The sequence below is a fragment of the Pan paniscus genome, chromosome 2 (assembly GCF_029289425.2).
Source record: "Pan paniscus chromosome 2, NHGRI_mPanPan1-v2.0_pri, whole genome shotgun sequence".
Lineage (NCBI taxonomy): Eukaryota > Metazoa > Chordata > Mammalia > Primates > Hominidae > Pan > Pan paniscus.
In genome coordinates, this window is record NC_085926.1 from 168,367,304 (window position 1) to 168,395,191 (window position 27,888).

Genomic DNA, 27,888 nt, shown 5'->3' on the forward strand with positions numbered 1-27,888 from the left:
AAAAAAAAAAAAAAAAGAAAGTCTGTTTGCAGTGACGGGAAATATTCAAAGGGAGGCTTTGGCTTCTTTTCTAGACAGAAGTTCCCCAGTGGAAAATGTGTCTATGAGAAGTTCACGCTAGACAAGATCAAGAATCATGCCTTTAGCAATTGAATGGGCTTTCTTTATGATATTAAATACTTTGTGGTTGTAATGCACTTTATATATAAAAAAAAGCACTTTCTCATCCATCATCCCAGGGAAGTTAAGAACTGTGTGATAAATCAGTAATTGAAATAGCACTGGGACTCATATCTCTTAACTCTAACCTGAGGGCTGTTCCTGTCCCACCCAGGTGCCTCCAGGGAAGGTTTACAAAAGCTAAGCTTGCCTTCATATACTAGGGTACCTTGGCATCAGCAGGTGACATACCTGCTCACCCACCTGTGTTTATCCATCCTGTGAAAATTAAGCAAATGACCCCAAACCTACAAGTAAGAGAGGTGGGAAAGGGGGGTCTTGATCATACAGGAGAAATTCTAGAACAAAAACTCAACTCCGAAGAGACTGAGTAATGCAAACAATAACAGCATATTTCCAACTCTGAGGGCACACACTTAGGTTGCAGACCAGGTCCCCTATCTCCAGAGTTCCTGGGAACTCCCTGTCCTCTCCGTGAAGCTCTATACTTAGAACCGAGAGAGGTGGGCCACCTGACCTCAGGCTGGGTGGAGCTGCCTCTTGCTGGGGTGCACTTTCCAGCAGGAAGCTCTGCCCACCACAGATAGCTGAGGCACTTTGTTATGCCTAGAGGGCTTTTATTTTGACTACTCTGGGATCAACTTTCCAAAACAGACATTTGCCGAAGCAGAAAGGGAGACTGGATGGTAATGAGAAGGTATCCTTCCCACCCACCTCAACCCCACCAACTCCCACTATTGCTGATTATTTTTTAAAATACCACCACGAGTCTGTTGACTATAATAACAACAAGGCTTGTTTAATATGGTGTGGCCAGGAAGAGCAGGCTTAGGATGAAGTTGGGCGGAGATTCTCTCCATGACCCTGCAGCTGATCTAATGGGAAGTCATGCTACTTTATGTCTCAGTTTCTCATCTGCAAAATGGGGTTGGGGATGCTTATTTTATTTGCAGTATATAATGGCCATGAGAAGTAATGCAATCTTGTTAAAGAATATGAAAAAACCTGGTAGTCTGAGCCAGCAATTCTAACTCAACAGAAACCCAAGAGATACATGTCCACGTGTCCACCAAAAACATGTACAAGAATGTTCACAGCAGCTCTGTTTGTAACAGCCCTCAACTAGAAACAACCCAAATGTCCCTGGACACTAGAATGAATAATATATTGTGGTATATTAACACAGTGGGAGACTAGACAGCCACAAGAACAAACAAACTGAAACTACAAGTAACAATGGGTGTGAATCTCACAAACATAATGTTGAGGGAAAGAAGGCAAACATCCCCTCTGTTGTGGCTTGAATTCTGTTCCAGGTAAGCTGCGCATGCCAGCTCTGTGCCCTCCACCTCTTCATTCTTTGGGATCACTGATTGCAAAGCCCTGTGAGTGCTCCGCCCGCTCTGCATCTGGCAGTGCACCTCTGAGAGCAGACAGCCTCACGATTGCATGATCCACCTCCACACTCTACCTTTACCCTCCCTCCTTGGAATCCCACCAGCCCTGTTGCCAACCTCATCCTGGCCTTCAGGATTATTCTTGCTCGTCTGAGCACAATTTTGACATTGGAAGAGCCCCCTTTTTTTCCCTCTGCCTCCAAGGAGAATTTCAAGCTTATTTATGGGACATGTCATCAAGAATTTAGTTATCAGGTCCCAATTCATTGCTCTTTCTTTCCCTCTTCTTCTTTTTCTCACCTGGCTGCTTTGGGTCAATTTCCAGTTGGATTTCAGATAATAGCTCAGGTATAGACCATGAGGTGTGTCTTCTCTTTGGGATATTTCTATTTTGAGATAGGATTCATGAGGTCCATTGCCCATATCACAAGTCCTGTCCTCTAAATCTACAGACAAGAATTTGATTTCCTCAGAAAGACTGAAAAAATTCCTACATGGCAAATCCTATGGTAAGGGCAAGCTATTCTAACAGGTGGTTACTTTATAATAAAAACCCGCAGGGAACAGCAGGCCCGAAGGATGCCCTGAAAGATACCATGGTGCAGCATTCTCACTGAGCCCCTGCTAGTTCCATGTTCCCTGAGACTCTGCCCAACCCCTTGAGAGGTTCTTTCACAAAACTGCATCAGCTAAAAGGAAAATGAAGGCTGCTTTGTGCTCACTTTACTGGGATTAATACACATTTGGTGTTTGTATTCCTTTTCTTGTCTGAAGGAAAAGAAACATGTGCTGGATAATCTTGTTGGGGCTTGTGCCTCGTTTTACTCTCTGAGTTGTGTTCTTCTGAAGGTCAAAAGCTTAGCAAAACATTGTTACAAAAATGCCGCAATTAAGATTTATTTAGAAAAGCTTGGATAAAAAAATGTGTCTTAAGAAGTTTATCAAGTTATGACTCAGCCTAATCATGTAAATCTTCAGTTTCATAAGCAGCTCCATTAAAAAATATCTCTACTGTTTTCCCCCAGAAAGTTACACTATGTATAGAGAGATTAAGAAAAATCTGATATCTTGGAGGCTCAGAAGTTCAGAGGTGACATATTTATCTTATAAGACCATTAAGGATTTTATAGCCAATTTGGGATTGTGGGTTGGATATATTTTATATATGCAAAAAATAGTTTTTGAAAAACAAGTCTTTGTAATTAAATTGTCTTCCCTGCTTGATAAAACTATTCTCCCCTTAGAGCAGTGGCACGCATTTGAGTCAGCTGGAGGGCTTGTTAAACCCTAAATTGCTCTCAGAGATTCTGATTCAGTAGACCTGGGTTGGAGTTCAAAATCACATTTCTTTTTTTTTTTTGAGACAGAGTCTTGCTCTGTTGCCCAGGCTGGAGTGCAGTGGCATAATCTTGGCTCACTGTAACCTCCGCCTCCAGGGTTCAAGAGATTCTCCTGCCTCAGTCTCCCGAGTAGCTGGGATTACAGGTGCCCGCCACTACGCCTGGCTAATTTTTGTATTTTTAGTAGAGACGGAGTTTCACCATGTTGGCCAGGCTGGTCTTGAACTCCTGACCTCAGGTGATCTGCCCACCTTGGCCTCCCAAAGTGCTGGGATTACAGGCATGAGCCACCATGCCCAGCCTCAAAATCACATTTCTAACTAGTTCCCCGATGACATTGATGCTGCTGGTCTGGGGTCACACTTTGAGGACCATTGATCTAGATCATTGTCAACTTGGCTGCCTATTAAAATTACCTGGGGAACTTAAAAAAAATTCCTCAATACTCGGCCACCAGACCAATTGAATCAGAAAATCTCTGTTGTGGAAGCCTGGGCTTAGAATGTTTCAGAAGCAACCCAGGGTGATACTGATGTGTAGCTAGGGTTGAGAATCTTTGTTCTGGGTGAAACTTAGCCATATAGCAGCCTTCAAAAATCATGATACTAAAGCAGTTAGCAGCAGGTGCCCAGAAATACTAGCAGTCCTTCCCAAATGTGATTTGCAGGCTGTGCATCAGAATCACCGGGTGCTTGTTGAACTGTAGACTTCTGTGCCCTCTGGCTGGCCAGCCCCACTCTGCAGGGTGGCATTCTTTTGAGTCAGCGAGTAGCAGTTTCTGGAGGGAGTTTGGAGTTTGTGCTATCAGCAAGATTACAAAAGGCGCTCAGGGAGTTTTCCTCTGCCTGATAGCTGGAAGGGCAGCCTGAGTTGCTGCAGGTTCACATCGTGCTTTGGCATATGATAGCCAGTCTGTCCATACTTGTGGACAATGAATCATTTTAGATTTTTAAAAGAAAGGCAGGAAATACATGTTTCTTATTGCTTTTCTCAACATTTTCTCATTTAAGCCCCAAAGAATAACCAGGTCAAGGCTGATAAAATTATCTGCATTTTTACAGATAAGTGAACTGAGGCCCAAAGAAGTTAAGTAAATTTCCCAAAGTCACAAGACAAAGGAGGGGCGGAGCTGTGATTTGAAGTTGGTGCTGTTTGACTCCAAAGGTAAGGGCCCCTGCCACCTGACTGTTTTTGCAAAATGCCTCTGGTGCTTCAGGAGCCATAAATATTCTGCAGAACTGGCTATAGAGTTTTCAATGTAAAATGAAAACATGGGTCCTCTCGTTCAGAAATTATTAAGAATTCAAGATGGCAGCAGCAGAGCATTAAACCAAGCATGGGACCCTGTGCACAGCAGTGTGCCCATGAGGCCAGCTCTGATGCTATGTGTTAGGCTCTATCGAACGTTCTAATGAAATGAGTCTGCTCAGAGGCACCCTGGTGGGGTAGTAGGAGCCCCAGATTTGAGCATGGGTATACTGAGTTTTAGTAATAGCTCTTTGAATAACTTCCTGTTGACTTTGAGCATGTTATTTAACTTCTTGGAGGTTCAGTTTAGTCATCCATTAAATGGAGAGAGGGAGAAGTGGGAAGGTGGTGGACTACATCTGTATTTCTCCAATTCCAGTTAGTTATATACCACATTTTTAGTATATAACCATTTAGGCTATAACCATGGCCTCTGGCCCCACACTCCCTGAGTTCTAATCTTGGCTCTGCTATATTCTAGCTATGTGACCTCAGGCAAGTGCCTCAGTTTCCTCATCTGTAAAATAGAGATTGCTGTGAGGATTACATAAATAAGTAAGTGAAGCCCTCAGAATAATGGCTGATATGTGATAAACACGGTACGAGTGCTCATTATTACTATTCCTATGAATCATACGGTATCTGTACTAGTAGTACTAATGTTTTTTCTTTAATATGACTCACACTTTAAATTTAAAAAAGTCATCTATAGTCTCTTTCCAAGTAATAGTATTTGTGAAATCACCAGATTCATGTGTATGTGTGGTTTTTCTAACCCAGGTGAAAATGTATAATAACTGTACAATATTTTTAAAAGTTCATTCACATGCTTTCTAATACTGGTTGAAAATATTACCAATGGAATGGGCACCACACTGTGGGTAGCATTGTACTAGACACTGAAGGCCCTTTTCAGCTTTAATAGTCTATGAATAAATAAGTCTATGTATATTTGTGTCTGTGTCTTGAATAATTTGACAAATACATGACTGAAATATTTCTACCCACTTCCATCACTTCTGTCCAGAGTAGAATTTGCATTGGCTAGCTACATGTTCCAGTGGAAAAATGTTTAGAGATAAGAGATTGTATTTTTTTTTAAAGTTTTAAAATATTAATTTTTTTAAAAAAATTTTTTGAAATGGAGTCCCGCTCTGTCTCCCAGGCTAGAGTGCAGTGGTGTGATCTCAGCTCACTGCAACCTCCGTTTCCTGGGTTCAAGCAATTTTCCTGTCTCATCCTCCCGAGTAGCTGGGATTATAGGCACTTGCCACCACGCCTGGCTAATTTTTGCATTTTTTATAGAGATGGGGTTTTGCCATGTAGACCAGGCTAGTCTCGAACTCCTAAACTCAGGTGATCTGCCCTCCTCAGCCTCCCAAAGTGCTGGGATTATAGGCGTGAGCCACCATGCCCAGCCAAGAGATTGTAAATGTGTTATAAAAAATGGTTAAAATCTTGATGAGTCAGTGGGGTCTTCTCAAGAAATCCTCCTGAAGTCTAACCAGGGGGACTTAGAATAGTGAAAAATTGGGACAAAATGCTTACAGGAAGCCATAGAGCAGCCTTCAGAAGCAAGGAGTCAGGCCTCTGGGGAAGACATATGCCCTTTCCATTGGTTGCTACGTTTTCCCCCACTTCTTTCTATCTATATCTTAACTTATAGGGCCACTTTGTATTCTACCCCCTCCAAGTTTTTTCTGGCAATTCTGACTGGAAGTTTTCCTTTTTCCCCTTTGAAGAGTACTTTATGATAATTTAAGAAGTATTTTTGAGCACATACTGTGGGCACCCTGCTCCAGACACGGAGGACACATGTTGAACAACTGTATTCCTGACCTCTAGGAGCGGATGCACTGCCACTCATCACTAAGGGTCTCTGTGGGCTGGGCACAGTGGCTCATGCCTGTAATCCCAGCACTTTGGGAGGCTGAGGTGGGCAGATCATGAGGTTGAGAGTTCAAGACAAGCCTGGCCAACATGGTGAAACCCCATCTCTACTAAAAACACAAAAATTAGCGGGGCATGGTGGCACTCGCCTGTAGTATCAGCTACTCAGGAGGCTGAGGCAGGAGAATTGCTTGAACCTGGGTGGCGGAGGTTGCAGTGGGCCATGATCAAGCCACTGCACTCCAGCCTGGGCGACACAGCAAGACTCCATCTCAACAACAACAAACAAAACAAAACAAACAAACAAATAACAACAACAACAAAAGAGTCTCTTTGGCCTCTCTTGGGCTAAGTGACTCGTGTGTTTGTCTTGCCTCTCCTTTAGGCAGGGTTTACTCTTCTATTCCCCAGAGCTTCTAAAGATCCTCTTTAGCTAAGAATTTGTTATCAGAGACCCCAGGGTTACCAAGTTGTTCAGGGGACATACAAATAGTGACTAAGGAACTTTAAAATAAGTCTCCCATTACACTTCTCAAGTTCTTACTAGCATCAATCCCCAGCCACCTCATGAACATCAGAGATTGTCCTAGATGATAAGCAAGTACTGCAAATACAATAGAAATGGATCACAAAGTAAAATTAGAAATCTTAGAGAAGGTACAGGACTTCTTGAAGTCCATGAAAGTGAGTTTAGAGAACAATTTGAATTCACACCCAAAACTGTAGACAATTGAGGACCTAACAGAGTCATATTAGTTATTACCAGCAGGAGAGAGAAAATCAGTAAGGATGGTGGCATGATGGGTACTTCCCAAGTGAATGATTGGAATGTCAATGAATGAAGAAAGGACCTTGGGAAATATGAAAAACTTTTGAATATTTTACAAAAGTCAGTATGAAGTGAGAGATGTTAAATGATGCCATGATTCAATTTTGTCATAAAAATTATGCCAAAAAATCCACACTTAATTCACACCTTGTTCATTTAAAAATGAGAGCATAATTGCTATTTTAATTTAATTTTGTGAAATCTAAGATAGTTTTTCATTTTACAATTCTTAGTTTCTATGATAAAATTCCATCCAAATGCCCTGATCCCAATTATACTATGCTATTTTTGTCACCTTAAAAATGTGGATTCACTTTAAGTGGACTTTTTCTGGTATTAATTATCCTGATATAGAAAGAATTTTCAGTAACTCAGTAAAGCGATGGATTAATCAACATCATTTTTCCAGAACCAATGACTAAGAACATTACAGGCAGAAAGGGGACAACTGGCTTTATTGACTCTCAGGCGGAACACAAGGGTCCATAGAACCAGCCAGATTTCTCTAGGAACGGAGTTGCCTAGTCCAGCTAGGAGGTAATTTTGGGATAAGCATGCTTAAGACCTTAAAAGGGAACTCTTAAGGCTCCAAAGGAAGTTGCTTACCCACAAAGCACCAGACCGCAAACCGGATCCATGTGATGGTGGAGAGCTTTAGCATGAGATAGATGTTCACCAGCATGGCAAAGGCAGGCACAAAGGGGAGGCAAGGGGCCATGTAGGGCAGCTTCTTGGGGTTCTCTGGCTGCTGCAGGATCACAAACACCAGGGTGCTGATCAGCAGCACCATCAGAACAACCAGAAGGATGGCCCACCAGCTCTGCTCTGAGATGTAGTCAGAACCAAAGATGATGAAGGAGCAGAAGATGAACATGAGGATGAAGAGCAGGAGCACGCAGATGGTCACCGTGTGCCCCGTCGCTGCTGTGGGCCGGTCCATTTTGCCTGGAAGGCCCAGCCGGATTCTCATGGTGTAATAATGAGGCCCAATCAGCTTCTTTAACTTGATGAGATAAATATTTTCGGATTCATCAGCTTCTATGCCTGTGGTCATGTCCACGGTGCCGTAATTGGGGTGGTTGACGTTGTAGGTTGACTTGTCTGATTTCCCTATGAGCATCTCATTGTCTCCCAAGGATGGTAAGTTCTTGGCCCCACATGTGTTGGTGGCTGGGCCAGAAAACTCATCCCCTTCACTCACAGGAGAACAAGCTTCCTTCTCACAGTCAGCCAGAATGCCCTCCTTCTTCTTGGTGTGCTCCTCAGACAAGAACTTGACAAAACCATCAATGTCACTCTCAGGTTGGTATCGAAGGAGCAAGACACAGACAGAGACCAAGGTGTAGGCCAGGAGCGTGCCGATAGACATCATCTCTATCAGGTCTCTCAAGCTGACCAACAGCGCGAGGAGCGCTGCCAGGAACCCCGACACAATGCAGGCCACCACTGGCGTCTCTGTGTAGGAGCTGACGTGAGCCAGGAACCTGGAGGGGCCGGGCAAGCAGAGGGTTAATGGTGAGCTACAGTGACCGATTCCAGTGCAGCCAACATAGGGAGCTAGAACTATCAATAGGCTGGTGTGATTAACTCCTCCTGGTCCTGCTCCACCAATTTACTTCTGCATTCACTACTTTAAATCCAGCTGCTATTCCTACCCCAGGATTTGGTATATAATTAAAAGAGAATTCACTTTAAATCTTTGATTTCTTTTTTTTTTTTTGGTGAGATGGTGTCTCACTCTGCTCACTCTGTCCCCCAGGCTGGAGTGCAGTGGCGTGATCTCAGCTCACTGCAACCTCCGCCTCCTGGGTTCAAGTGATTCTCCTGCCTCAGCCTCCCGAGTAGCTGGGATTACAGGCATGCACCACTACACCCGGCTAATTTTTGTATTTTTAGTAGAGACAGAGTTTCACCATGTTGACCAGGCTGGTCTCGAACTCCTGACCTCATGATTCACCCACCTCAGCCTCCCAGAGTGTTGGGATTATAGGTGTGAGCCACTGTGCCTAGATTAGTTCTTTGATTTTAAGGCAAACTTCTTTAGTAAAGTTCCTAATCATTATGTAATGGGAAGGGTTGATTGAACCTAGGAGGTCTGTCTTTCAGAAACCTAGATTGAAGCCCAGGCTCTGCGTGAAAAAGTGACGGTTGGAGGAAGTCATGGACCTGCTTGGGGGTCCTCCTGACCTGTGAACTAGCATCTTAGCATTCTCTTGGAGCTTGTTAGAAATGTATATTCTCAGGTTTCACCCAATAACTACTATACCAGAATCATAGTAGGGTGAGGCCTAGCAAACTGCTTTAAAAGACCTCCAGAGGATTCTGATTTATGCCAAGGCTTGAGACACCACCTATAACAAAAGTTCATGGGTTTAGTTGGCAAAATAGCACAGTAATTGAGAAACTGTGCTCGTAGATACAGATTTATGTCCAGCTAGTTACTGACTGAAGAAGAGACCAAGAAGAGCGACTGAATGGCACGTGCAGTAGGCTCCCTCTCCTCTCCCCTCTCCTCCTGGTCCCTTATTTTTATGGTTCACACAAGACTGTAAATGTGTTTGAAGCCCCAGTATCTTTCCTGTTAGTTTCTTTGACAGCAGAAAAATCTTTTGGATGTGTGAAGTTGCCACGCCTCCATCACCCTAGGCCCCTCTTGATCTGTTCGGCAACCTAATCACAGCAGCTCTGATCTGGTGATGACTTCAGAGAGTATGCAGGGGAAATGAGTCAGAAGATGATGACTGCAGAGACAAAGTCCGTGAACCGGCCCCCTCTGCACACCTGAGAGCTCCTTGGCCTCCACGGTTTACTCCTTGCTTTGTGCACTTGAAGAATGCCTTCTCAGCAGGCCCCTCATGCTGGAAACAAAGGGCTGAGGCCACATCCCCTTTGTACCATGGGCAGATGGGCCACTTCATGGCCAATGTAGGGGGCAAGAACTGCCAATATATTGGTGTGGTTAAAAGTCTGGTTTTTGGAGTCGGATGTTCTGGGATCAAATCCTGACCTGCCACTCAGTAGCTGAGGGATTTGTGGCAATTTTGTTTCACCTCTCTGAGTCCTAGTAGACTTCATATGCAAAATAGAGTTACTGTGAGGACTAAATGGGATACTGTATACACAGCACCCAGGACACACATGTTCAATAAATGGCAGCTGGTGTTGCAGGTATTGTTAGGATCTGTTCAGAGGGTCTTATCTACTCTTTGTTGACTTTTTTTTTTTTCATGTTCAGAGGGGCTGTGGAGAGTGGGGCAGTTACCAGGCCTCAATGTGAGGGCAGGCCTAAGATGTCCCTAGGATGGTTCTTCCTTCTGGAGGCCACCCAGTACAGCAGTTTGGCACCCATCATCTTCACAAAGGAGCATGCAATGTCGACAGGAGGGAGGACAGTGGGGGGACACACATCAGCTGGTGCTGGATTAAGGGACCACAGAGTTAAACTAGGGGCTGCTTCAGGGCCTGAGCTCTGTTACTCAGACTTTTCTTCAGGATACATAACAAGGTCCACAGTCCATGTGAAAGGCACTGATGTCAAAATCACAGTCAGGCTGACAGTGGGTAGACATTCTCCCTGGACAGACATGGCAGAGCAGGATAAATTTCATGGAGCGTAGCCCTTACCTGAAAAGGAGCCCGTCACCAGCCATGGCATAAATGACCCTCGGCATCGGGAAGAGGGACCCCAGCAAGCTGACTGTCAGTCCTGCAACCGACCCAATGGCCACTACGAATTTGGCAGCATAGAACCCATGAGCCACAAACATCTCCATGAGTGGGGATTCCGTGTCAATGGTATAATATGGCACCATCAGAGTTAAGATCACGCTCACCTGTTAAAACAAGAGAAGACAGGGCTGGAGGTACAGGGGAAGAACAGCATGGATAGAGGCCCCACGGGAGAGGAAAGAGCCCTGCCCCTGGAGGCAGAAGCTTGCATGGCAGTTTGGATCCATTCACTTGCTGGCATGTGCCTTTACTGTAGACCAGTCATCTGGCCTCTAGGCCTTACTCAATATTATTTCCCCACATGTGAATTTAATGGACTGGGCCAGAAACTCTCTATCTCTTGGGTCCTTTGATATCTGAGGAGTAAGTCTGCAGGTATTTCAGCCCCATGAGCAGAGCTATGCTAACAGTTCAGTGGAGAGCAGATATTTCCGGAAGGAAGGAGCTGCAGCCAATGCCCTGCAACCAGGGCCTGGCAGGGACCATGAGCACCCTGCCCACGTGGACAAGACTCTCATTTCTCTTCTGCTTTCTGGTCCTACAGGGTCTTATCCGTACTCCCTCTCACTGTGAAACACCAGAGATAAAATCTCCAAAGATAAGTGCTTAAGAGGTCTATAGCCTATTAACTGTTGGGACCCAGATAAGGACTCATATTTCTATTTCCTTTCTCTAGCTTAGTCCTAGGATCCAGGCAGGCCAACAAACAAATGATGGCATCAGGACAGAATCAAGTCCTAATGACTATATGGCTGTCAGACAACTATGGCTTTGCTTAATCAGGAATCATTTACTGTGTGTGCTATAAGGGTCCACCCCCAGAGAAGAGGGAGGTGCGAGGGAGGAGCAGAAGAGGAAATAGAGAGCAGAATGTCTTTGCTATTCCCTCTACCCTACCACCCCTCCTTCAACACTCTGCCTATGGGGAGAAATCAAGGTATGGACAGGACAAAGCCACTGGCATGCGTGTGCATCGGGGAGGTGATAAGCACTTAACTGGGGGCTCCCAGGACCTACTCCCCTCGCATATTATTGATCTGCCTAACACCCCTGCCTTCAGAATTGGCCATAGGCAATGGAGCCACCAGTCATATGGCCAGATATGGGGGGCCCCCCAGGCCTATGAAGGCCAAATTGACATCAAGAAGGAATTCAAAGCCTGAAGGAAAGAGGGTGGTCACATGTAGACCATTTCTTTGCCTATTCCTCTGGAGCCAAGATCCTCCAGTGGAGCCAAGGGCCACCAGGGAGGACATGATGTCCTAGCAAAGCCCAGCAACCTCGTTCTTCTCATGGTGGGGGAGGGGCTGCCTGCTGACCAGTACAAGACCAAACAGCTCCTAGGGCGTGTTTAAGGCCTGTGCAGTATGAAAGAGAATGTTTCCTAGTAACATAACCACTTGCAATATTTCCTCTGGGGATGGGGCAGGGTGGGCTGGAGGAGAGTGGGATTGAGCGTCCTCCAGCTTCAGGGAGTCTCCTGAGTTAGATCAGGATGGGTAAAAAGTTGGTGGATCATAGAAGTACTCTGTGGTCTATAAAGTGCTATTCTAAGGAGGGCACTGTGATGATTGACTTTATTGTGTGTGATAAGGGCCCACTCCTGGAGGAAGGGCAGGAATGAAGGAGGAGTAGAAGGGGAAACGCAGAGTGTCCTTGCTGTTCCTTCTGCCCCGCAACCCCTCCCTCAACATTCTGCCCACAGGGATAATCAGGGTATGTATGGACACGATGAAACCCCTTGCATGTGTGTGCTAGTGGGAGGTGATAATTGAGGCACCCATAAAACCTCTGGGTAGGCAGCTGAATGTCTGTAAACGACCCTCAAGTTTGCTCTGTGTTTTTCTCTGGCTTCTAGAACAATCCTGTTTGCAGCTTGCCTTAATGATCAATTGGTCTGGCTTCCTTAGCTAGTTGCTAAAGATGTCTTTTTTGGGAAAGAGAAACAGCAGGGCTGATCAGCGGCAGCACCCCCCGCTGCCAGCTCTTTCCTAATTGTGGTGACCCAAGTGAGTGCGCCCCTCAGGACCTGAGAATGTTTGTGGAACCACACACTTCCTGGCCTGTGAGCCGATTTTCTCCATTGCCAGGGGCAGAGGGGGATGTTGGATGCAGCTGGGCTATTTCTGTGATAGAAATTCTGGGATGGGAGCTCCGAGAGCAAGCATCAGAGCATGAGGAGTGTCTCAGGGGCATGATCCTGAGGAAGACAAGGCTGAAGTTTTTATCCAGGGGCTCCCCTAGGTAGGGATACCTGAAGGTGAATTTGAGCTGGTGTAACAAGAGGGAGCAACAGCCTAAAGAAATGGCACTTTCCTCCCCAGATTTAAGGGGAAGAGAGTTTGCAGAGGACAATGTATTCTCTCTCCCCGCTGTGCAGGGAGCCTCGCCTCTTTGCTGCCGGGAAGCTCCCAGAAGACAGAAGAGCATTGAGGAAAGTGCACAGAGGCCCACAATGCCTTTGCTCGCACACCCACCCGTTACTGCCAGCCTATGACCTGAGCTCCTTGGATGGCAGCCCATTCCCTGCACACCAGCCCCTGGGGCAGCAGCAGACACCAAGAGCTTGTGAGGATGGAGGGGTGGGAATGAAGGCCAAGGCTGAAGTGAAGGCCTGGGGCTTCTCCTCTTCTTCAGTTTGGAGTCCTAATTTTTTTCTTGTCACGGGGAGTGGGGAATAGGGCTACAGGGGACAAAAGACAGATACCAAGAAGACATAGGAAAGGACTCCTTCCTGACAGAGAAGGGAGCTCAGTGCCAGGGCCACATCGTGAGGAGGGTCCCGCAAGCATCTGGTACTTACAGACACATATGCTGTCAGGCAGATGACCAGGGAGGCAGTGATAGCATAAGGGATGGACGTGTTGGGATTCTTGGCTTCCTCTCCAGTGGTGGCGATGATGTCAAAGCCAATGAAAGCGTAGAAGCATGTTGCTGCTCCTTGCAGCACCTGTGTGGATGATGGCATTTGTCAGACTCAGAAGATCAGGGTGGCACCGGGGTCTTAAATGTGGAAAGTGCAATTGCCCTATGCCCTGCAGACATGACTGAGTGGCTGAGGGAGTGACATGGTGGAACTCATGCTAAACACGCAGGTTCTGATCTCCTCTATTTTCTAGCTGTGTGGCTGTGGGCAACTCTCTTATGATGTGTAAATAGAGATAAGAAGAATTGGCCGGGTGCGATGGCTCATGCCTGTAATCCCAGCACTTTGAGAGGCCGAGGCAGGTGGATCACGAGGTCAGGAGTTTGAGAACAGCCTTACCAACATGGTGAAACCCTGTCTGTACTAAAAATACAAAAATTAGCCAGGCATGGTGACGCGCACCTGTAATCTCAGCTATTCAGGAGGCTGAGGCAGGAGAATTGCTTGAACCCAGGAGGCAGAGGTTGCAGTGAGCTGAGATCGTGCCATTGCACTCCAGCCTCGGTGACAGAGGGAGACTCCATCTCAAAAAAAAAAAAAAATGCTTCTGGCTCTTAGTGTAGGGGATTCAGATACTTCTGCATAAGGAAGAATTATCCTACTTACATTACTGTTAGTACCCCTGACAGATCAGCTCTATGGTAACTTCCAGATCTAAAATGATATAAAAGATTTTCAGATCTTCAGACATTCTATTGTCTTCACTGGGAAGACATGGTAAAGACAGTTTATTTGTTGCTCCTTTTGGGGCTTGAATGACCTAGTTGGGCAAGAGGCAGGAGGTCAGAGTAAAGCTGGGGGATGGTATCCAGTCACATCTGCTGGCAGTCTGCCAGGAGTCCACATGGCTCCAGGGGTGTTTGGGAATGTATTATATATGTCAAAATGTCAGTGAAAACCTTCCATTGAAGAATGGCTACTTTCTTTGAAAGAACCTATTGAAGTTTAAATGAGGGTTCCCCACCTCAGTATTTTCATTGTTAGCTCTAAGTAAAAAAGTGCCTCTTTGAATGCTTAGGGATGTCCGTTTAGAAGGTGAGAGATATTTTTGGACTTGTGTGTATGGGATGAGGGAAAAAAAAGCAAGCCCTAGCCAGTGGTCCAGGAGGTGAGACCCATTGCAGACTGGACCATTTTATTTTTCTTTTCTCCACATTCAGTTTATAAATGATGGAAATCAAAACGTGTGCCAAGCTGACACTTGTCCAAAATTGTCACTCTTACTTTCCTCACTGACTTCTCAATAAGACAAAATATGAAATACTAGAACCTGTAAGGTACATCATAAAATTAAAGATCTTCTCAAACCTTCAGAAGCAAACTTTGCTCATCTGTAAAATGAGCTGGTCTTTCCTACAGTTTCTCTCAGCTAGGATTCTAATGTTTCAACCCTCTACTCTGGGGTTCTTTTCCTGGAGGCCATGGAATTCAAGGCATCTAAAAATTTTGCTGGTAAAGAATTGCATATGTTTTTCACTACCTTCTAGTTGAATTAGCATTTCTTTCAGTTCTGAATGTAGGTGACAAACTAACAATACCTGTGCCTGTGTCACCAATAGCAATAAGATATTTTCACTTCATATGAGAATTGTTGCAGAGATCTTGAAATATCACTTATGCTTATTACTTCTTTCAGATTATGATAGTTATTACACATAGAGGTTAACATATAAATCCCTAATAGAGAAGCACATTGTTACTAGATTACAATATAAAAATAAAATAAAATTAAAAATACTTAATACTACATTTCAATATAATTGATTTCCTTTGAATTCATATGTAATTAGGCTATTCATTTAAAATCACAATTCTCATAAGGGATCCACAGGCTTCATCAAACATCCAGGTGGTCCATGGCACAAGAAAATTTAAAAACTCCTGGTCTATTCTAATAAGTCAGGTAGAAAGAACTTCTAAAATACAAGCAGTTCCATCTCTAGATGGCTACTTTCCAGAAGAGAAGAGAACTCCTGCTTTCCCTACAGCAAAGTTTTTCATACAGTGGTGTGGAAAACGTCTTTGGCCTCCAGACAAGGAGGGAAAATAGATCTCACCTCATCATACATGGAGGTTCACAGGCTTGGAAATGTGCTTGTTTTCACTTATCTAGAAAATATTACTGGTCTTCAAGGATGAACGGATGCTGGACTGCTGGCTCACTAAGTAGTCCTGATCAAGAAAAGTCTCACTTTAAGATAGTTCCTTCATTTTTGACAAAGGTGCCAAGAACATTCACTGGGGAAAAGACAGTCTCTTCAGTAGATAGTGCTGAGAAAACTGGATATCCATAGGCAGAAGAATGTAACTAGACCTTTATCTCTCATCATCTACAAAAATCAAATCAAAATATATTGAAGACTTAAATCTAAGATCTCAAACTATGAAACTACCACAAGAAAACATTGGGGGAAAATCTTCAGGACATTGGTCTGGGCAAAAATTTCTTGAGCAATACCCCACAAGCACAGGCAACCCAATAAAAACAGAGTTATTCTACACGTTCAAGTCCTTTGTGGAAATAAGCGGGGTTATAAATAAATCAATATGTTGGCTATCTCTATATCTTAGGGAACTCATTCACCTTTTTGTACTTTGTTTTCATCCAACGTTTTCAACCGCAATCATAGGCTGTAAGACTACCCCTAGGGGATGTTTGGAAAATCTCCAGGACACTGGTCTGGGCAAACATTTCTTGAGCAATACCCCACAAGCACAGGCAGCCAAAGCAAAAATGGACAAGTGGAATCACATCAAGTTAAAAAGCTTCTGCACAGCCAAGGATACAATCAACAAAGTGAAGAGACAACCCACAGAATAGGAGAAAATATCTGTAAACTACCCATCTGACAAGGGATTAATAACCAGAATATATAAGGAGCTCAAACAACTCTATAGGAAAAAATCTAATAATCTGATTTAAAAAATGGGCAAAAGATTTGAATAGACATTTCTCAAAAGAAGACATGCAGAGGGCAAACAGGCATTGATAATCAGATAAATGAAAATCACAACTATAATCAGATATTATCTCACCTCACTTAAAATGGCTTATATCCAAAAGACAGGCAATAATAAATGCTGGCAAGGATGTGGAGAAAAGGGAACACTCGTACACTGTTTTTGGGAATGTAAATTAGTACAGGCACTATGGAGAAGAGTTTAGAGGTTTCTCAAAAAACTAAAAATTGGGCTACCATATGTTCCAGCAATCCCACTGCTGGGTATATACCCAAAAGAAATGGAATCAGCATATTGAAGAGATATCTGCATTCCTATGTTTGTTGCAACACTGTTTACAATAGCTAAGATTTGGAAGCAACTTAAGTGTCCATCAACAGATGAATGGATAAAGAAAATGTGGGACATATACACAATTGAGTACTATGCAGCCATAAAAAAGAATGAGATCCAGTCATTTCCAACAACATGGATGGAACTGAAGATCATCATGTTAAGCAAAATAAATCAGGCATGGAAAGACAAACATTGCCCATTCTCACTTATTTGTGGGATCTAAAAATAAAAACAATTGAACTCATGGACATAGAGAGTCGAAGGAAGGATGGTTATCAGAGGCTGGGAAGGATAGTTGGGGGCTGGACGGGGGGAGGTGGGGATGGTTAATGGGTACAAAAAAAGTAGAAAGAATGAGTAAGACCTACTATTAGATAACATAACAGGGTGACTATAGTCAGTAATAATTGTACATTTTAAAATAACTTAAAGAGTGTAATTGGATTGGTTATAACTCAAAGGATAAATGCTTGAGGAGATGGACACCCCATTCTCCACGATGTGCTTATTTCACATTGCGTGCCTCTATCAAAACATCTCATGTACCCCATAAATATATACACGTACTAAGTACCCACAAAACAAACCCAGAAAAACAGGTCCTGCTTTCTCTTCCTTTAACATTTATTCTTCCCTTGTACACACACAGACACATATATGTACACACATAAACATGCACACACACGCAAATACATATAAACACACATACATACGCATGCAAACACATATACATACATATACATGCATACATACCCTCCTCTTGTAAATCATTTAGTGACTTGGCACAACAACCATATAAATTTGGGCAAAGCAATCTTAGAAAAAGGTGAGAGGTTTGTGAACCATGCCACATAAGGAAGAACTGGGGACCTGGGGATGTTTAACTTGAAGAGCAGAAGACTCAGTGGAAGATGAAGAGGACACCTTTAAATATGTGCAGTACCGGCAGTTGGAGTCAATGTGATGTCCACTGTAGGCTTCAGAGGAAATCCTAGGGCCACACACATGGGAGTGACTGGCTGTAGTTAGAAGCATAGACTTTGTAGACTGTCAGGCCCAGGTTGATTCTGCCACATATTAGCTTGGTGACCTAGAACAAGTTCTTAACCTCTTGGAGCCTAAGTTTCATTCTTACTTAAATGGAGATAATAATAGCACTTAGCTCATAGTGTTGTTACAAGGATAAAATGAGATAATAGAGTAAACTGCAGTCCTATAATACAGTAGGTGCTCAGTAAATATTAGCTCTTACCACCAGTATTATTATTACAATTCTAAGTTTTTCTAGAGCAGTTGACACCCAAGGGCACAAACTCCTCCTCCTTCTCTCCTCGTTCTACTCCCCTACCTTCCTCCTTTTAGAACTTGACTTGTGTATACTAAGTGCTACCATGTGCCAGGCACTGTGCTTAGTGATGGGGATATAGTCATGAGCAAAAAGTACCCAGCTTGATTTTACAGAGATTGAGTCTAGAGGATACTGTAAGATCCGAAATGCATTCTTGATTATGGTAACAAACTCAACAAGATTAATAAGCATCTATATTATTCATGAAACAGAAATGCTACTTTCCTCTAAATGAACAAGAGAAGGGATGGCAATTACTGATAATGATTAGCTATTAGAAAGTTAATTATGATCAAGTAGGGAAAAGAGGAAGTAAACTTGCAAAGAGGATGTCTCTTAGCCTGCATTTGCATATGTAGAACTAGAAAGCAAGTACAGTTGGAGAAAGACTGGACAGATCAAAGGCAGGACATGTGGAGGTTCTACCACATTAGGCAGTCAAGATAATTTATTAATAACGCAGATGATTCAAACAAAATTTCAATGAGGGACTATAGGCAGGTCTGGGGAGTATTTAGGCAGGGTTAAGGGAGGTGTCTAGGGATGCTGAGGCATCAGAGACTTAGCAACACTGAGAAGCTCTCATCCTGAGGCCTAAGTGTAGGGGGTGGAATGGTGTCCTGGAGTCCGGTGGGAGCTGGAGGTATGGGGCAGAGATTCCTAGAAGTAGCGGCCTTGTGGAGGGATAGCCAGTGTGGTGCCAAGGTTGGGAGGCAGCGAGGAAGAAATACTCTGGCCTTGCTTTCTTCTCGCCTTCTGACTTGATAGTATTTCCCATTGGCTAAATTCAACAGGAAGCAACCTGGAGCAGAGAACAGGGCATGAAGGGTGGAGAATAGGTCTGGGGAGCGGAGGCAAATGGAGAAGAAAGACCAACACACCTACCAGGGTCAAACCAAACTTGGCCTAACAAGACATAGATGAAATAAACAGATTATTAAAGAGAAGATAGAAAATTAGCAAAAAGGGTCATCTTTTTACTTGAGTTGGTTTGAATGAGCTTTTCTTCCTTGCAAGCAAATGGTCCCTGATTGGTAAATACAAAGACCCATGAAATGAAACTGTATATGGGTGTCTCTACCCAAAGAACCACTGAAACCGTTTTCTACGTCACTCTATCCAGATCTCAGATCTGACCACTGGTGTTTATAATTAGGATAGACTTCCATGCATAAAAGCACATGTGCGGTACCTAGGGGTGAGCATCTGTGAATAAAATTGGTGGGTGAAATGTGTGTATGTGTGTTCGTGTGCAAGTGTATGTGTATTTCTGGGTTTATTGGTATGTTATCCTAACTCTTTGCTTTAATGTTTTGCAAAATTAAAAAATAGTATTGAAAAAAATTAGCTAGGTGTGGTTGTGTGCACCTGTAGTTCCAGTTACTTGGGAGGCTGAGGTGGGAAGATTACTTGAGCCTGGGAGGTTGAGACTGCAGTGAGCTGTGATCGCACCACTGCACTCCAGCCTGGGCGACAGAGTGAGACTCTGCCTCAGAAAAAAGTACTGACCTTTGTATTTGATGATATAGCTGAGATTGTTGTTTGAAGTCAACCTGGTGTAAAAACTCAGCCAGCTGATCCAGAACAGAGTTCATCCCTCTAGAATGGCATTGTGGGAAAGCAGCACGTGCCTCAGTTGCTGGAGGGCTTCTGCTTAGTTAATTGTCAAAAGCAATGTCATTAGTGGCCTGCTACTCAGTATGTGAGGTCCCTAAAAACTGGCCCCCTGCGTCTTGCTGATATTTGAGAGGCATTCAGATGAGGCAGCCTTCACACATTCTGCCGGATGCCTGGGAGATAATTAGGCGCCTTTATGTTATTCACTCTCTAGGCAACAAAATTCCAACTTTTCACAGCATTTTCTACCACCCTCATGCCCCAGCTCTATTAGCAGCCTGTCCCCAGTGACAGTGGAATGTGCTAATGGGTTCCCACAAATGGATTCAGATGTGGAGAACATGAAAAACAACTTTTCCTTTGTTTGGAGGCTGTCAGGATTCCCCACAAATGATTGCTATGGACCATTTTCCTGGGAGCTATTTGTGCTGGTAGAGTGTCTTATTTGCTTAAAGAAAAACTATAAGATAGTATCAAGAACAAATAACATGAAGGGAACACGCGTCCAGCAATGTTAAGGGCAGAGGAATTGCAGATGGAAGCAGGGGTGCAGCTGAAGGCGAGAGTTACTTGATATAGGGAAAAATGTTTGTTGTTCTTAAACTCTTCAAGACCACAGAAGCATTTGACCCAGAACCTGTAAGTGAGTAAACCATTCCTTAAGCTATTTTCTTTGGAAGGAAGTGTTTGGAGCAGGGGAAAGAGTAGGTTTATGAGGGGTCCCTGGTTAGAGGATGGATTGTTCATTAACTCTTTCAAAGTCCTTGAGAATTGTGTGGAAAGTCATGTCATGCTATTCTTATAAATCATCTCCTATACAATGGTTTCCTCCATTCCATCCTACCTAAAGCAATTGAAGAATAAAGTGGGTTGGACCTCTGTACTAGTCCCCTAGTCAGGGGTAGAGGTAAGGGTTTTGATAAGGAGTGAAGAAGTTCATGTATCTGTTGACGAGGCAACACACTTTTGTAGACAATTGTTAGGTAACAGAGCGAGGAATGTGTGTATTACCTTGGTGTATGACATGCTCATGAGGCAGTGTCAGACCTTAAAAAATAGGGTCTAAATTCAAAATGACTTTGCTGGACTTTGGAAAAGTGACCTGAAACCAAAGTTGAGAAATAACAGGTCCAGGCCCATTCACTGGGAAGGAAATGTACTACGTAGAAATCCAAGGCCAGGCAGAGTGCAGAGAGGATGAATCAGCAACATCTTCACACTGGGCTGTCCTTTGTTCTCAGATGATACTTTTAGGCACATTCACTAGGACATATATCATCCCCAAGTTTCCTTTAGGGATAATGGAATTGCAGCAAAACATTCACAATCCCAGCCAAGCTTTTTTCTTGGCCAATGACAAATCTACTCAAGGCAGTAGGCTTGGATTGGAATGAGGACAGTGAACAGAAGTGCAAAAAAAGACAACCAGTTCATGGCCCCAAACCCAGGTGGCAGTGGGGTAAATAAGTACTTTGGCCCATCCAGGACTGGGGTCGAATTTCAGCTCTATTACTTACCATCTAGATCTGTGTCTTTAACTTTTCTAAGCTTGAGCTATTTGCATGTAAAAGTGGAGAGCTCTGTACTTATTTTGCAGGGCTGTTGTGAAAATTAAATTAAAAGTGTACATGAAAGAGTTTGTCACAAAGAAAATGTTCGATGTTGGGAAAAGCGTCCTTCATTTCTTTCTTATGCCTGACTTCTGATCTTCTCTTAGGAAAGTTAGTGAGAACCCAGGATGTATAAGTGGGGAACCCCAAGGCTGGCATGGTTAGCTCCTTCCTTGATGAGGCAGGCTCCTGATTGAGGAAGGATGTGGAGCCCCTGCGAAGGAAAGGGAGACCCCCAAAGAGAATAAAGGCCTCAGAACAAAACACAAGGCTAAAGGCAACGCTAAAATGTGCCTCCATCTTCTTCAGGATGGGTAAAGAACATTTACACAGAGGATATTAACTCTTTCCAGTCTTTAAGTGGGGCCTAAACTAAAGTGTGTGCTGTTTGGGTGAGCTAATAGGAGGATTTTGAAAATTAAATATCAATCAAGTAATTAAGAAGAGTTTTAGAATTGCATTGACAGGATGTCTTCATAAACAATGCATACGCAGCCTGGGTCAGATGAACTATTTTCTATCTCTTAAGGTTCCTCCAAGATTCTCTGACATCATGAAAGTTTAAAGGAAGTATAACATTTTAGATTTATTACCTTACTACTTACTAAAGAAAACTCAGAGAGAATGAGCGTGATACACAAGGTACTGCATTGGTAGAAAGGGCTTTGGAGTCACACAGCTCTGGGCAGAAACCCCAGCCCCGGAGCTGACTAAGTGAGGTCAGGTCAGTTTCGCAGCCTCTATGAGGATTCTCCACTTTTAAGTTAGGGATAACAGCACCACTCAAAAGTTTTGTTTTAAGAGTGAGATACTATTCATGGAATACAATGCCAGGAACTTAACAGGTAGTCAATAAAAACTAGTTCCTTCCTCGTGTAGTTTTAACTATTGACAACCGTAACAAGCTGCACATAAAAACATCCAAGATTTTGCTGTTTTTTTGCAAACATGTGGTGCAATTAGTTTTGCCACATAATAGATGAGAAAAACTGAAAGCACAGAAGTTAATTGATGGCCAAAGTCTTCCAGTAAGTCCATGACCCAACAATTTCTTATATTGTTAAGAAAATGGTGAGGACATTTTCCTGCTACAATGAAAATGCAACTGAGGACCAAGAAGCAGCTTCTCGGCTCCTTCTGGAATCTCTGCCTGGTTCAGCCTGCCTGCCTCCACTCCTGCCTCCACCATGTCCATCAGGGTGACCCAGAAGTCCTACAAGGTGTCCACCTCTGGCCCCCAGGCCTTTAGCAGCTGCTTTTACACGAATGGGCCTGGTGCCCACATCAGCTCCTCAAGCCTCTCCCGAGTGAGCAGCAGCAGCTTCCGGGGTGGCCTGGGCAGAGGCTATGGTGGGGCCAGCGGCATAGGAGGCATCACCGCTGTTCAACCAGAGCCTGCTGAGCCCTGTTAACCTGGAGGTGGATCCCAATATCCAGGCCATGCACACCCAGGAGAAGGAGCAGATCAAGACCCTCAACAACAAGTTTGCCTCCTTCATCGACAAGGTACGGTTCCTGCAGCAGTAGAACAAGATGCTGGAGACCAAGTGGAGCCTCCTGCAGCAGCAGAAGATGGCTCGGATCAACGTATTTGAGAGCTATATGAACAACCTTAGGCGGCAGCTGGAGGCTCTGGGCCAGGAGAAACTGAAGCTGGAGGCGGAGCTTGGCAATATGCAGGGGCTGGTGGAGGACTTCAAGAACAAGTATGAGGATGAGATCAATAAGCGTACAGAAATGGAGAATGAATTTGTCCTCATCAAGAAGGACATGGATGAAGCTTACATGAACAAGGCAGAGCTGGAATCTCGCCTGGAAGGGCTGACTGACGAGATCAACTTCTTCAGGCAACTGCATGAAGAGGAGATCCAGGAGCTGCAGTCCCAGATCTCGGGCACGTCTGCGGTGCTGTCCATGGACAACAGCCTCTCCCTGGACATGGACAGCATCATCGCTGAGGTCAAGGCACAGTAGGAGGAGATCGCCAACCGCAGCTGGGCTGAGGCTGAGAGCATGTACCAGATCAAGTATGCAGAGCTGCAGACGCTGGTTGGGAAGCACGGGGATGACCTGCGGCGTACAAAGACTTAGATCTCCGAGATGAACCGGAACATCAGCCGGCTCCAGGCTGAGATTGAGGGCCTCAAAGGCCAGAGGGCTTCCCTGGAGGCCCCCATCGCAGATGCCGAGCAGCGTGGGGAGCTGGCCGTTAAGGATGCCAGCGCCAAGCGGTCGAGCTGGAGGCCGCCCTGCAGCGGGCCAAGCAGGACATGGCGCAGCAGCTGCGTGAGTACCAGAAGCTGATGAACGTCAAACTGGCCCTGGACATGGAGATCGCCACCTACAGGAAGCTGCTGGAGGGCGAGGAGAGCCCGGCTGGAGTCTGGGATGCAGAACTGGAGTATCCATATGAAGACCACCAGCGGCTATGCAGGTGGTCTGAGCTCCGCCTATGGGGGCCTCACAAGCCCTGGCCTCAGCTATGGCCTAAGCTCCAGCTTTGGCTCTGTCGCGGGCTCCAGCTCATTCAGCCGCACCAGCTCCGCCAGGGCCATGGTTGTGCAGAAGATTGAGACCCGCGATGGGAAGCTGGTATCCGAGTCCTCTGACGTCCTGCCCAAGTGAAGAGCTGCGGCAGCCCCTCCCAGCCTGCCTCTACTGTGGCTCCCCCAGAGCCCGGGAGGGAGGCTGCTGTGCAGGGGAGCACAGGGAACAGGAGACCCACCTGAAGCTCAGCCCTAGCTCTCAGCCCACGCGCGGGGGGAGTTTACTGCTTGGGGACCCCCCTTGCCTCCAGCTACAAAACAATTCAATTGCTTTATTTTGTCCAAAAAAAAAAAAAAAAAAAAAAGAAAGAAAGAAAAAAGAAAATGCAACTGAGTTCCAGGAAAACATTCCTTCTTTTCAGTCTTGTAATTTGTTGTTTCTCTTATATGATAGGAAAGGAACAGTTTGTATCATAAGATAATATAGATCTGGGGATCCAGAATGGGGCCAACAGTGTTTCTTTGTCTCTTCTTTTGGGTTTAAGCAGTTTCAGTATTTATTCATTTCAAAGAGGAGGGATGAACTTTGTAGTTCTGTGGAATTCTTATAGATAAGGAGAAGACTAGGAATCTTGGCTTAAATTGCTTCCTTGCTTATTTCTCTGCATTGAACGGCATGGCATGGTTCGGAATAAACAGAAGTGATTTTGAGTGTTCTCCAAGAAACATTTCTGATCCCTGGACATGTTGGAGAAAAACCAGTCTAAGCAAAAGCTACAAAAGCAAAGTGGGTGGAATCCTGGACTTGCTTTCTGTCATCAGTTCTAGGCAGACTTGCCTCTCTCGACCTTAGGTTGTTCATCTGTTAAATGAACGGATAGGACCAGGTAACCTCTAAGGTCCCTGACAGCTCAAAATTCTCTGATTTACGTTCTACCATGAAAAAGAGGTGGGCTAGTGAATTTCACCAATAAATCCACAACATAAGTATTTTTAGTCATCCTAGAGAAAGAAACCAGGTGCAACTCACAGCCACTTGTCAGTATAAAGAATTTGCCTCTCTGACCTTCCTATTTTTCTCTAGCATAAACCACACTAGCCAGATCATGGAATGAGATCTGAAAACATCCTTTTGGTCCAGCCCACGCTCTTGCTAACCCCTAGACCACACCAGGTAAACCTGCCTGTTATGAACTATGCCTTTGGAATGGGATTTATAGCACAGCCCTCCATTAGGCCAGCTCAGCTGTCCTCTGACCTCAGTAGGACTCTCCTCCTAGAGTCAAATGCTGACATTGGAATTAAAAACTGTTATTTTCCTAGTTTCATACCCAGGCAAAACTCATCCCTTCCCTACTGTCCCCTTTCCCTGGCCTCCTTTATTGCCTTGTGTATTTATGTTCTTCTTGATCTCTCTTAGTAGATTGTAGACATAATTCTATAGAACTGAGCTGTTCTTGCACAGACTTTGGAGCCAGGCAGTCGTGGCTGACTGGGTTCTGCCACTTACATTGTGTGTTTAACAGTAAGCCATTTGAACTCTCTGAATGGGAGTTTTTTTCATCTTTAAGAGCAGAATGTAAATATCTTCCTCACAAGATTATCAGGATGATTAAATGAGATAGTACATGCAAAGACACTTAGCACAATTTTAGGCAATTGCAGGTTGCCAAAACATTGAATCTATTATTGTTATTTGTATAAAATAAGATCTTAACAAATGCCTGTGGAAAAAAAAAACAACACACAAGAACCACTTCTTCAGGATATTCCAACTAAATTGAGATCAAAAGGTGATAAAGAGGGTGCTGTGGTAATTATGGAACAGAACAGCATTTTCTTGAAAATATGTCTTAGGTTGGTCACAGGGTAGAAGGCAGAGTGTGTGACAGGCACACCAGGTGTTTGGAACAAACTTACCCCTGACCAGCCGTGGGGCAAGAACTGGCCCTCCGCCCAGTATTTCCCATTGATGAAGAAGAGGCCTGCGATCATGATGAACACCCATACTGCCAGGTTCAGCACATTGAGAACATTGTTGAAGCCTACGGAATTCTTCACCCCCAGAGCAACAATGATGGTCACGATGACCGCGATCAACAGAGCCAGAAGGTCTGGGTATGATTCTTCACCTTTCCCTAGAGAGGAAAGACATGATTTGACATTGTCTGGAGGGAAGAAAGGGCCATGCAAACTCCTGGTCCTACCCCACTGCATCCGTACTCAGCTTTAAGAAGGGCAGTAAATTGGGAGGCCGAGGCAGGCAGATCACGAGGTCAGGAGATTGAGACCATCCTGGCTAACACGGTGAAACCCTGTCTCTACTAAAAATACAAAAAATTAGCCGGGTGTGGTGGCGGGCGCCTGTAGTCCCAGCTACTCGCGAGGCTGAGGCAGGAGAATGGCGTGAACCTGGGAGGTGGAGCTTGCAGTGAGCCGAGATCACGCCACTGCACTCCAGCCTGGGGGACAGAGTGAGACTCCGTCTCAAAAAAAAAAAAAAGGACAGCAAGTCTGTAAAAGGAACTCTGTGTGTGTGTGTGCACCTACACATGCCTATGCTATAGTCCACAAGCAGATACCAGTATCTATTTGCAAATGAGCAGGATTTGGTAGATAGGTAAGATGATCTGGTATCCTGGACCAAAAATTGGGCTATGTGGTGTGACAATTACAACAGCGCCTATGGAACCATGGCACAGAATATTTGAAGTGGGAACCATCCTGGGATATTTGGGATGTATATTTAGGTCTAACATGTTTGAAAATTGTTTTTAGCTTCATTATTTTTAATTTTACGGTCTGTAAAATTTCCATCCCATTCCCAAACCTTTTCTTAATCAACAAATTTAAGAATGTGTGTCTTTGAAAATGATGGTAAAGAGGGGTTTTCTGTCCTTTTGTGTATATGTGGTTGTAGAGAAAAAAATAACCAGTGAACACGCCCTGCCTGCTTGGTTTTGCCCAATGGCCAGTGGACTCCTGCCCTCTATAGAGTGGAAAAGGCACTGCCTCAGCTGCAGGGATCTTGAATTTCAGCTGTACTTTTGCCCATAGCCAGATGTGTGGCCTTGGGCAAGTTGCCTCATCTTTCTGGACCTCATTTGTAAAGTGAAGGACATGAATGACCTGATTTTGGAGGACTCTTTTAGACCTAAAATTCTATGCAGTCAGTACACAGAACAGGTTTGTTCTTTATATTTTTATCTTGTCATGGTACTTGGGTGCTCAGCATTTTTGTCAGTTCTTTTGAGATAGGAATATCAAAGTTAGATGACTTGACACAGCCACAGAATCATTCCTTGGAAGTTCTGAGGCAAGATTCCAGAGCTTCCTCAACTATTGTTTAGCTTTCCTAGAATGTGAGTTTATCAGGCATCAAGATGGAGAGTGGCCGGGCACAGTGGCTCATGCTTGTAATTCCAGCACTTTGGGAGGCCAAGGTGGGTGGATCACAAGGTCAGGAGTTTGAGACCAGCCTGGCCAACATGGTGAAACCCCGTCTCTCCTGAAAATACAAAAATTAGCTGAGTGTGGTAGCTGAGTAGTAATCCCAGCTACTCAGGAGGCTGAGGCAGGAGAATTGCTTGAACCAGGGAGGTGGAGGTTGCAGTGAGCCCAGATCATGCCATTGCACTCTAGCCTGGGCAACAGAGCAAGACTCTGTCTCAAAAAAAAAAAAAAAAAAAAAGGAGTGGATGGCAAATGATGGATGGAGCCTGAGGTCTCATGGTATTTGTTACATGAGCTTCTGATGGTTTAGCATTCACTGTTACATTACCCCTCCCTGACCTCTTCTAGGCTGGAACCCATTTTATTCATTAAATTTTTTTTCATTGAAATTTGGAAAAAAAATCTGATGAAACCACTGGAGAAATTGCTGACAGTTCTTTTTTTCCTGCATTGGTTTTATTTTTATATAGTTATTGACATGTGCCTGTATGGTTTGTAGCCTTTGACGTATGACATTACATTAAAACATAATCCATGT

General features: G+C 44.4%; 1 protein-coding gene, 1 long non-coding RNA gene and 1 pseudogene across 5 annotated transcripts in view; 2 read left to right on the forward strand and 1 right to left on the reverse strand.

The window, feature by feature from the left end:
• The window catches only part of SLC7A14 (solute carrier family 7 member 14), a 125,424-nt gene that overhangs the window by 12,843 nt on the left and 84,693 nt on the right, over positions 1-27,888 (reverse strand). The window contains exons 4-7 of the mRNA XM_003831924.6: positions 25,818-26,035; positions 13,417-13,563; positions 10,509-10,717; positions 7,491-8,368 (exon numbers count right to left, since the gene is read on the reverse strand). Of these exons, the coding sequence (XP_003831972.1) occupies positions 7,491-8,368; positions 10,509-10,717; positions 13,417-13,563; positions 25,818-26,035 (1,452 nt within the window). The remainder of the gene's footprint in view (positions 1-7,490; positions 8,369-10,508; positions 10,718-13,416; positions 13,564-25,817; positions 26,036-27,888) is intronic.
• LOC112439286 (uncharacterized) overlaps positions 1-27,888 on the forward strand; it is a 167,822-nt gene that overhangs the window by 5,497 nt on the left and 134,437 nt on the right. For all 4 annotated transcript variants that reach the window (XR_004670830.2, XR_010111469.1, XR_004670833.3 and 1 more), the window contains exon 2: positions 3,979-4,081. This is a non-coding gene — a long non-coding RNA (uncharacterized LOC112439286). The remainder of the gene's footprint in view (positions 1-3,978; positions 4,082-27,888) is intronic.
• Positions 21,868-25,818, forward strand: LOC106634633 (keratin, type II cytoskeletal 8-like; annotated as a pseudogene).